Genomic DNA, 12133 nt, shown 5'->3' with positions numbered 1-12133 from the left:
TAGAAAGAACTAACACAAGTCTTGCTTAAACTCTTCTAAAAAAAATCAAAAGAGAAGGAACATTGTCTAACTCACTCTACGATGCCAATATTATTCTAGTACCAAAGCCAAACAAAGACACCACAAGAAAGGAAAATTACAGACCGATCTCTATAATGAACCTAGAAGTGAAAATCCTCAAAAAAATACTTGCTAATTGTATTCAACAACACATTAAACAAATTATACACCATGACAAAGTGGGATTCATTCCTGGTATGCAACGATGGTTCAACATAGAAAATCAATTACTGTAATACACCACATAAACAGATTGAAGGAAAAAATCACATGATCATATCTATAGATGCAAAAAAAAAGCATTTAACAAAATATAGCAAAAGCTCTTGATAAGTGCATTGCAAAAAATCAGAATAGGAGGAAACTTTCTGAACACGATAGAGTATATTTGAAAAAAATCACAGCTAACATCATTTACAAAGGTGAAATCCTAAAATCTTTCTCTCCAAGATCAGGAACAAGTCAAGGATGTCCACTATCACCACTCCTATTTAACATATTCTTAGAAGTACTTGCAACAAAGCTTCTACAACTTATGAATGAGTTGAGTAAGGTAGAAGGTTACACTATCAATGCATAAAAATCAGTAGCACTTCTGTAAACCAATAATGAGCAATCTGAGGAGGAAATCAGGAATCAAATACCATTCACAATAGTAAATTAAAAAATCAAATACCTATGAATAAATTTAACTAAAGAGATAAATGACTTATAAACAGAAAACTACACAACATTGTTCAAGGATATCAAAGAAGACCTAAATAAATGGAAGAATATTCCTCGTTCCTGGATAATAAATATTATTAACATGTCCATCCTACCAAAACTGATCTACAGATTCAATGCAATCGCAATAAAAATCATCACAGCATTCTTTTATGAACTAGAGATACTAACTATGAAATTTATTTAGAAAGGAAAGAGGCCCTGAATAGCCAAAATCATATTGAAAAAGAAATTGGAGGAACCACACTACCTGACTTCAAAACATACTACAAAGCTACAGTAGTGAAAACAGCATGACTTGGGCACTGACCAACAGAACCAAATTGAGAATACAGATATAGATCCCCATATATACAGCCATATGATATTTTACAAGGCCACCAATCCCTCTCAACTGGGAGAGAATGGCCTCTTCAATAAATGATGCCTGGAGAAATGGATATCCATATATGAAAGAAGGAAATAAGATTACCAACTCACACCTTATACAAAAATCAACTTAAGATAGATCTAGGGAAATGGACTTTGGCCCAGTGGTTAGGGCGTCCGTCTACCATATGGGAGGTCCGCGGTTCAAACCCCGGGCCTCCTTGACCCGTGTGGAGCTGGCCATGCGCAGCGCTGATGCGCGCAAGGAGTGCTGTGCCACGCAAGGGTGTCCCCCGCGTGGGGGAGCCCCACGCGCAAGGAGTGCGCCCGTGAGGAGAGCCACCCAGCGTGAAAAGAAAGAGCAGCCTGCCCAGGAATGGCACCACCCACACTTCCCGTGCCGCTGACGATAACAGAAGCGGACAAAGAAACAAGACGCAGCAAATAGACACCAAGAACAGACAACCAGGGGAGGGGGGGGAAATTAAATAAATAAATAAATCTTTAAAAAAAAAAAAAGATAGATCTAAGACCTAAATATAAGAACTAATACCATAAAGACCTTGGAAAGCAATGTAGTGAAGCATCTGCAGGAATTTGTATTAGGAAATGGCTTCATGAACTTCACACCCAAACCACAAGCAACAAAAGAAAAATAGATAAATGTACTTCCTCAAAATTAAAGCCTTTGCACCTCAAAGGAGTTTGTCAAGAAAGTGAAAAGAGAGCTGACACAATGGGAGAAAATATTTGGTAATCATATATCTGATAGGAGAATTATATCTTGCCCATATAAAGATCTCCAATATCTTGAAAAGAAAAAGAAAAACAGCCCATTTTAAAAAATGGGAAAAAGATATGAATAGGCACTTCTCCAAAAAAGATATACAAATGGTTAAAAAAACATTTTTAAAAATGCTTAAAATCACTAGCTACTAGGCAATTGCAAATGAAAACAACAATGAGATACCATCTTACTCCAATAAGACTGGCAGCTATCAAAAAATCAGATGACTACAATTGTTGGAGAGAATGTGGAGGAATGGGAACACTCATCCCCTGCGGGTGGGAATTCAGAAGGATCCAGCCATTCTGGAGGACAGTTTAGTGGTTTCTCAAAAATATAGCTATAGATTTGCCGTATTATCCACCAATTCCACTCATCAGTATATACCCAGTAGAACTGAAAACAAGGACATAACCTGTTATGTGCACACCAATGTTCATAGCAACACTGTTCACTATTGCCAAAAGTTGGAATCAACCCAAATGCCCATCAACAAATGAATGGATAAATAAAATGCAGTATATACATACAATGGAATACTACTAAGCTATAAGAAAAAATACAGCACAAACATATGTGATTACATGGATGAATCTTAAGAACCTCATGTTGAGTGAAGCAACCCAGACACTGAAGGACAAATACTACATGATCTCTCTGATATGAAAAAAGTAAACCAAGCTGTCTCAGAGAGCTAGAGACAGGATAACAAACTTAAAATAAATTGGGATTAGGGGAAGATTGCAAGCTGACTCCTACATAGGTGAAATCTATAATAAGCTGGAGGTAAGTGTTTGTACAGGGAAGGGATAAAATGGGGGCATATTGAAAAATGGGTGGGGCTTTGTGGGATTCAGGGCGGCTAGGGATGGGAGAATGGGTCAGATGGCCCAAGAAATTGGGGGTGGTGGTGGAGGGAACATTTGAACATAGGAAATTTTCATATGTGGTTGAAATTACAATGTAGAGAAAACTCTTTAGAAAATATAACACAGAAGATTATCTGTTTAAGATGCTTACGGGGAGGCATGTGACATGCAGCAAGCATATAAGGAGTATGTGAGTGCTGATTTTGTCAAAAAGGGTTATATCATTGGGTGTAGACTCATACAATGAAAGGAAGGTACACCCATATCCTGGGGAGGACTAATGCTCTCAAACAAAGGGAATTGTACCTCTTGATAGAATTGGTGGCTCCCAATGGGTTAGGGCAGTCAAGTATGTCAAGCTCTTAACATTGTTGCAAGTATCACTGAATATTGCCCTTCAAGTAATGAGGATTGATTGTCATGGTGGGTCCTGTGGGAGGGGGAAAGTGGTGTTGAATACATGGAATCAGGGTAAATGTGGGCCAATGGAAGTTTTCCACAAGATCATGCAATGATGAATATAGGACATGTTTAATTATACCAAAATGTGTAAAAGTCTATAGGCTAAAATGTAAACCATAATGTAAAACATAAGATAAATAAAAATTTAGAAAATTGTATAGTCTAAAATATAAACCATAATGTAAACCCAAATGGAACCATGTGTGAAATCTATTGTTTAAATATCTGTACATCAGCTGCAGCAAATATAATATGAACATGTAAAAAGATCATTGTTGGGGAAGGGAGAAAGGGATTGATATTGGATATGTGGGAATACCATATTTTGTATATGTGAATTACTGTGATCTAAAAATATGTGAAAACAAGTTTAATACTCAGAAAAAAAAAGAAAGGATGGAGACACTGAGGAAGAAATGGAAGAAATTGCCTTGCCACTCTACATACAGGGCAACACTTACAGCAGTGATGAAAAGCAAAATGCCAGAAACGAAGCTTTTAATTTTTTAAATTTTTTGATACCCCAACTTATTTTTCTTTATTTTTCTAAATTACTATGAATTCCATATCTAACCTTTAAGCCCATCACTATATTCCATTTTACTCTTAATGGAAACTGGCAATATATTAGGCTACCTTTCTAATGAAGCTTTGGACCACAGAGAGTTTCAAATACGGTGGAGGAGGAGCACTTGTGTGGGGTGTTATTGGTGGGGGACACATGGTTGGGAAGGAGTTGTCCAGGGCATGTATACAGTGTACATAGAAAGGTTTGGGTATTTTGACAGTGGTTACAGTTGGAAATGAAAGCTGAGAGAGTGCTGAGTTCCTGGCCAGGGGAGCTCTATCACATTCACCAATGCAACAGCAACAATCCCCCAAGTGCAATGTCCAAGACCAACAAAGATGGATAGTCCAACAATGAACCTTGATACTGATGACTCCAATTATGAGCCTGTGTGCCTGAAATATGAACTATGCCTAGAGATGCATGGTGCTTAAGAGTTACGCCCTGAGAGCCTCCATTTTGCTCAAATATGGTCACTCTCTAAGCCAAACTCAGCATGTAGATGCATTGCCTTCCCGCCAGCATGAAACATGACTCCTGGGGATGAGCCTCCCTGGCACCGAGGGATTACTACCAAACACCAACTGATGATGTAACTAGAAAAAGAACTTGATTAAAGGGGTCAACTCAGACTTGCAGAATATCTCAGCCTAGATGTAATATCAAGTGTTAAAAACTGCTTTTTGACTTTGGGCAAAAGGGGGAAATGGAAAGGACAAGTGAGTTCATATGGCTATGAGTCTCAAAAAAGAGCTGGGAGGTTATCAGAGGGGTCGCCTTTATGCACACCTCTGCAGAGTCCCAGAGACAGATAAAGTAGATAAAAAACCTCAGGTATTGGTTCTTCTGAGGGCTCAAGAGACCCTCAGGTCCTATGGTCATGGCAGATGGAGTTCAGTGACATATCAGTTGGCCCTACATTGGAGTTTGTGTTTCTGTGTGATGGAGCTGGACTCAGATGTGATCTTTGTTCACAAAACAGAAGATTTTTGAGAACATTATATTATCAAAAATACTACCAACTGAGCTGAGTGGAACAATAAGAGGACAAGATAAGAAGGCTGTGGAATTACAAAATTCTATAAACTGATAAAACTATGAACTTTCAAAACCCCTTTGAAGAAAAACAAATTGTGATACCTTACTTTGCCAGGCAGCTATCTTAGGTAGTACAGAATGGGATGGTTTGAACACTGGGAATTTATAGGCTCACAGTTTTTAGGTTAGGAGAAGCCACTACTGAGAAAGCAGCAAGGCAATGCTTTCTCCCCAAACTCTATAACATTCCAATGCTGGCTACCAGAGTTCCTTGATGTTCCTTGACTACTATCCCTGCCTTGCTTTCATAGCAATGTCCTCTCCTTTCTCTTCTGGTTCTGTTGACTTCCATGTTCTGGCTCCTCCCTGCGGCTTCTATGTCTTTGAATGTATCATGCTTAAAACAGAATCCAATGATCTGGATAAAGACTCCTTTCAATTAGATGGGCCACACCTTACCTCAAAAGACATATTCAAGGTCCTAGCTACAATGTGCCCATACAGACAAGAATACTGACAATGATTAAGAATGTGTATATAATTCTATCTACCAGATAAAACAGAGGCTGCCTTTGCAGGGAGAGTTATAACAAACATGGTCTCAGAGGCCAGAAACCTGTGTACAAAAACCAAAGCCTGAGGTCCAGAGGGGAGAGATGTGTCACCAAGGACTACCCATAGGCCTTAGAGATGCCTCCAGGCAATGAATCTAACAGAACTTCAAGATTTCAAAGTTGCTTGGAAGCTGTGCTTCCTTTCTTCCTTTCATCCTCTCCCTTTTGGAATTAGGATGTCTGCAACATTTATACTATGACTGCCCCACCAGGGTATTTTGGAATCAGTAAAATTCTTTTCTTGTTACTGGTCTACAGAGAGAAATGAATTTATCTCAGAATGAATCCTACTGAGAATGTAATAAATACCTAATTTACCTAATTTAAATGATTTAGATGGTGACTTGTGACTGTTTGGGAGATGATGTTCAGATGAGTTTTGGGAAGTGAGTTGAGGCTATAATTTGTTTACATATTTGGGCATGTTGGGATGAGGACAAGGTATTTTGCATGTGGGATAAATGGGCATCATTGGGGTTGAAAGAAACACACTATACACTGAATACCTGCCTGAAAATACCTTGTTTTAAATCCTGGTGCCCATGCATGCTACCTCATATGAAATATTCATCATACTTTGTTTAATCTGAGATGGAGAGATTATCCTGGGATTTCAGGTTAGGCAAAAATGCAATCACATATATTCCTATAAAAGGGATGCAGGATAATTTGACAGACAACCATAAAAGTGCAAGAGAGAAAAGAGCGTAGAGTAATTTGAAGATGCTGGACTTGAAAGCTGGAGTAATGAAGTCCCAAAACAAAAAATAAATTTTAAAAATAAATTCATAAATAAATGAATAAATAAAGTTTATCCAAAGTGTGCAGGTTACAGCAGACTTAAGAACCATGAATTTCTTCAGTGCCAAAGGATGGTAAGAAAAAAAGTTCACAATTGGTCAAAGAGTTCAGAAAGAAAGTTGTCACACATTTCTAGAAGGTTAAAGTTGAAGAATTAGACAGTTGCCATGAAAAAATGAGAACAGTTGAAAGAGATGGAGAAAAGAAAAAGGGCTTTACAAAAGGAGGCAGACTTTCATTTCTTCTATAAATATTTGGATAGAGACTGTTCTAGTTAGCAAGGCTGAAATGGGCTGGCTTCCACAAGAGGTATTTATTAATTTACAAGCTTACAATTTTGAGGCTGAGAAAAATGTCTAAATCAAGGCATGATCAGGCAATGCTTTCTTCCCAAAGACCAGCTGCCAGTGGTGCTAGAATCCTCTGTCACATGGCAAGACACATGGTGGCATCTGCTTGTTACTTCTGTAACTTCCAGGTTTCATTGCTTCAGATTCTTGCTGCCATGGCTTTCTCCTTCTTTGTCTGAATCTCATTCTCTAATAAATGACTCAAGTAAAGGGACTGAGACCCACAGTGATCCAGGCATGAACTTAAGTAACCTACTCAAAGATTTCCACCTACAATAGGTTATATCCACAGAATAGATTCCCCTTAAGATCCTCCTTTACTGAGGTCCATACTGCTTCACACCATCAAAAATACATATATTCTATTTGCATTTTCTTTTTTAAATAGATGGAACATACAACATTAAGTAATGTTGTAAAGACTAAAATTATATATGTGTCATTTCAAATATATGGGAACAAAATGAAGTAAACACAGACCATATAACAATATGGAAAACATTCAATTTTTGGCAAGTTTTATGGTTCAACCATTTTAAAAGAGAATATAGAAATAGGGTGACAATCGCAGAATATGAAGCTCACTGGAAAATTTTATACCCAAACTGCAATCAACATATGTCATTGGCTGAACATCATCCCTTATAATCTAAGCATTCTTCAATGAGTATAGTATATTAAGGCAGACACAATTACTATTTTATGGTAATAAGAAATGAAAATAGTTATCTAAATTAAAAAAAGAAGCTACTGCAGCAAATCAAGTCATCTCTTGTGACACTTTAAAGAAAGGCTTGAATGGCAAAGTGTACCGGGAAGGAAAGCGTAAGGGAGGATAATGACCTTCCACAGGGGAAATTTTGCTTATGAAGGATCAAGGATTTAATCTTGGGAAGCACCAGAGTTGGAGGAAGATGGTGGAGAAGGAAGAAGATTGAAGGGATAAGGAAAGAAAATGATAAATTTTTAAACACTAAGGAGGTACAATGAAGAGAGATTCAATCCATCAGTTTGTGAAAGTTAAAAGACCCCAGGCTAGAGGGTCAATACACCCTGTTACTTGATCTGGCTAAGAGAAAAAGAAATTTCAATGGTAAAGTCCCCTAAAAGATGTGGTTTCTCAGACAGATGGAGGAAGCAAACATATTCAAGTCTATTTGAAGAGGAAGCAGCTGGTGCTGCAAGACTCACTGCCCAACAGCCCTGGGGAGGAGGTTTGTGTTCAAGGTTGAAGCACTGTGGGAGGTCTGCTGTTATCCTGCTGACAGTAATACTCTCCCAGATCCTCAGGCTGGAATCTGCTGATGGTCAGAGTGAAATCTGTCCCAGACCCACTGCCACTGAATCGATCAGGGACTCCAGATGCCCTGATGGATGCATAATAGATGAGCAGTTTAGGAGCCTGTCCTGGTTTCTGGTGGTACCAGTTTAAGTAGCTGCCAACACTCTGACTGGACTTGCACTTGAGAGTGACAGTCTCGCCTGCAGATGCAGCCACAGAGCCCGGAGACTGAGTCATCACGATGTCCCCACTGGCACCTGCAACCAGAAAAGAGCATTGATCATGCATTAAGTCACAAATGTATAAAATATATATTTAAAGATAGGTTTTCTTATTTATTATGTATATTCAGGTCTGCTTTGGATGAAATGGTTTGCTCACTCTGCATGTTAAAACAATTCTCCAAGTTTATAAAGATAATACTCTTCTAAACCTCTCACCTGAGGCCCAGAGCACCAGCAGGATGAGCAGTTGGGAATGTGACATCATCTTGCTTACTCGTCTGATGCACTAAGGCCTCATCTCCACAGAACCTGCATTAATAGAGCTCTGAGCAGACAACCAAGTCCCAAAGGAGTCTATGCAAATGAATAGAGAATATAAAGTGAAACGTTCCTGTGCAGTGAGTTGTAAAGATAAATAATGGAAGGGGATAAAAATATCATGACCACAGGAAATGTAACTACACTCTAGCAAAAGACGAGAAATCAACTTAACAACCAAAATTTTTAACTATATTTAGCACAATTCAGAAAATGAAATATTTTATCAACAATTATATCTTTCAAATCACCTGCACTCATCTTGAAAACAAAAGAAATTTGTAAGAAAATAAATGCATCTGTAAGTGTAACATCATAATTTAATTAAATGTTATAAATATGATGCCAAAACCTAGGTGGAATACGTTCATATCATTGGATAGATTAAGAGGTAGTGCACGTGTTGTGTATCTATCTCAGTCTATTCTTAATTTTAAACAGATATTTGAAGCTCCTCTTCAACATCCCAAAGGAACCTCACTTAATATATCCAAAACAAGCTATCTGTATTGCCCTTAATATAGTATTACTCCCAAAAATAAGTCACCCAATACTTACAAGTCACCCTTAGGACTATCAAATTTTTTTTGGCCTTATTTTTTTAATGTTATATTCAAAAAAAATGAGGTCCCCATATACCCCACACCTCCCTCACTCCACTTCTCCCCCCATAACAACAACCAGGGAGAGGACTATCATTTAAGTCAACCACTTTCTAAAATCACTAGTGATTTGGAGCCCTGAAGTGTAACACCTCCACCTAGTGGTCATAGATAAAATGGCTTCAGCTCCCAAGGTCTGATAGAGCATTTCTTCATATATTTCTACCCAAAACTAATAATATTTTAGAATTATGCAAATGACAATATCATGAACACTTCTAGGCATAGGACATTAAATTATGAACAAGTAGAATGATTCGTTTTACTGGGAGGTTACACAACAAGCAAGTAACATTTCTGCAGCCACTACTAACCTGCTTCTTTGAGATTTCCTCCTCTGAGCTAAGCTGCTTCTCAGGAAAGGTAGGGCCATGTGAACCTGGTTCATTTCAGGATCAACCCTCTGCATGAACAGTCAGAGCTAAGAGAAAATTTAGGACACTTTAACAATTGTATGGGTAAAAAATTCTTTCATTCTCATAAGTATAACTTTTCCTGCAGACTTTTTCAAAAGTTCCTAAGAGGTTTTCCTTGATGGGGAATGTCCTAAGGCATGTATTATTCTAATTCTAATTAATAAGTTCATTTTCTGTAGTTTGTCTCCTATGAGCACTTTACCTTAGGAGTGGGTCCCCTCCCAGCATTCAGGAATGGTGCTGCAGACGCCTACATCATCAGGGAGGCCATTCCTTCTCATCTACAATCCACCCTGTTCTTAGAACACCAAGTATCTGTGTTTACAAATATTAATAATTCAGTTTTGCTCTTTACACTCATGTCTTTTTTCTCCTCTTCCATGAAGTTGCATTTAATATACATTCTTAAGTTTGCTTATTTTGCTTGAATTTCTACTACTTAATTGATAGGTTTCCTGCATCTGTGCAGCATAATTCCCTTCCCATTCTTACACACATTCAAAAATTTAAAGTTATCCTGGATGACAGAATGATAAAAAAGGATGTCTCATGCAGTGTAACTGCCCAGAGGGGTCCACCTAAAATGTGGAGTAAGGAAATATTGTCTTCAAGTAGGGGACAGTTGGCCTAATGCATGAAAGGAGGAGGGGGCTGTCCTTTAAAGCCCAGGGAAGAGCACTTCAGAACATGAAGAGGACTTGGGAAAAGATGGTCCTGGGTATTTAAGAAAGACTAATGAAACAGAGTGTGAAAGCAGAATGGGGCTGATCCAAGGGGAACATTAATTCAATGAAAAGTTTGAAGCTTAGGTTATGTACTATGAGAATCCCTGGAACAAGAGTTAGAATTAATTTTTCATTTTAGCAGGTAGTTCTGAGTAATTTTACAACCAATAACACTCCAAAGATGCAAACAGAGTGGAAGCCACTAACATTTCAGTGCAGCTGAGAAACTAGCTTTTCTATCATCTCCTTCACTGAAGTCATATAATGATTTTTAAAAGTTTGGAATGTATACTTCTTAGTGTGACAGAGATGGACTCAGTTGCAGTTTCCCTACACATGGCTCTACTATCCCTTCTATTTGAACTTAGAGTTAATATTAGAGCTGATAGGTGTATGCCCAAGAGACAAATCTTTGTGCTGTCCATGGACCAGTTGTAACTGTTTATCTCAACTTTTAAAAACAACTATTCTCCAGTTCATTGGACTCACTCAGGACAACTAGCAAGGAGATGATGATGGACAAAAAATATCTCAAGGAACAAGGCAAGTCTGCAACTGCAAGCAAGATAGTCCCATCCATCTGCCCCATAGGATCTAATCCCACTCACAATTGGAGGCAGAGTGGGCATAGCCATCCAAGAATCCTCAAGATTGGAGAATGAATGATGGACTAGAGTAAACTTACTGTTATTCTACTATAGACGTGATTCCAGCAATGGAAGAATTTTTCTCATTGATGTGGAGGCAGTGGGAACAGGAGTTTCTGAGAGAAGGGAGAGGGAAAAACCTGTGTTCTATGTGGGCATTTTCAGGATGTGGGAATCATCCTGAATGACATTGCAAAGACAGATACAGGCCATCATATACCTCGTCATAATTTACAAAATTGTAGTGTAAGCTACAATGTAAACTAAAATCCATGCCTACTGGCAATGTTCAAAAATGTGTTCATCAATGATAAGAAAGGTACCACAAAAACAAAGTATGTTGTTAATGTGTGAAAATGTCAAAGGGGTAGGGAGCAATATCTTTTATATAACATTTGTGTAATATAAATACGTTTTTTAAAATTTTAAAGTATAAAATACTGATATTCTATTCATGAACTATTGTGATTAGTAATCAAAGAAAATGTGGCATTGCTGGGGAGAAAATGGCCATGTTGGCTGCTGGGGGTAGGGAGTGGGAGGAAGAGATGTGATGTGGGGGTGTTTTCAGGACTTGGAGTTGTCCTGGGTGGTGCTGCAGGAACAGTTACTGGACATTGTAGGTCCTCCCATGGCCCACTGGGTGGAATGCGGGAGAGTGTGGGCTGTGATGTGGACCATTGACCATGAGGTGCAGCGGTGCTCAGAGATGTATTCACCAAATGCAATGAATGTCTCATGATGATGGTGAAGATTGTTGTTATGGGGGGAGGAGTGGGGTGAGAGGGGTGGGGGTTATATGGGGACCTCATATTTTTTTAAAGTAATATTAAAAAATAAAGACAAATTTTTAAAATATGGGATAGACTCTTTTTTAAAATTTCATTAATTTTTGCTTTTTTCGCATTCCTTTTTCTTTCTTTATTGCTGCCTAAAAAGGTTTTGTGGAGGGTGGGGCAAGATGGTGGCTAAGTGAGCTTACCTGATGGTCTCTCCTGCAAAGAAGCAGCTGGACAGCATTGGAGGTTCTCTGGGACCAGGCTGTTTCAGGATTTTTGCATGGCTGGAGGTGTCTGGACATCAATTTGGTGGGAAGGTGCTGCAGGGAACACCTCACATTTGCTGGGTTTCCTCATCCTTGACTGCCTCATTTCTGTGTGAATTGATTTTGGCTGCCTACACTATCCCCTTTCCCCTACATCTTGATATCCTCCA

At 38.5% G+C, this 12133-nt stretch overlaps 2 gene segments (V, D, J or C); both read right to left on the bottom strand.

Annotated features, from left to right (window-relative positions):
• LOC101436499 (immunoglobulin kappa variable 3-20-like) overlaps nt 1-12133 on the bottom strand; it is a 114074-nt gene that overhangs the window by 74451 nt on the left and 27490 nt on the right.
• LOC131274047 (immunoglobulin kappa variable 3-20-like) lies at nt 7852-8454 on the bottom strand. The segment is given in 2 exon segments: nt 7852-8183; nt 8367-8454. Coding segments are annotated over 2 exon segments (366 nt in total).

This window comes from Dasypus novemcinctus, chromosome 17 (assembly GCF_030445035.2).
Source record: "Dasypus novemcinctus isolate mDasNov1 chromosome 17, mDasNov1.1.hap2, whole genome shotgun sequence".
Classification (NCBI taxonomy): Eukaryota; Metazoa; Chordata; class Mammalia; order Cingulata; family Dasypodidae; genus Dasypus; species Dasypus novemcinctus.
Note: the sequence above shows the minus strand (reverse complement) of the source record. Positions and strands in the feature narration are given on the sequence as shown.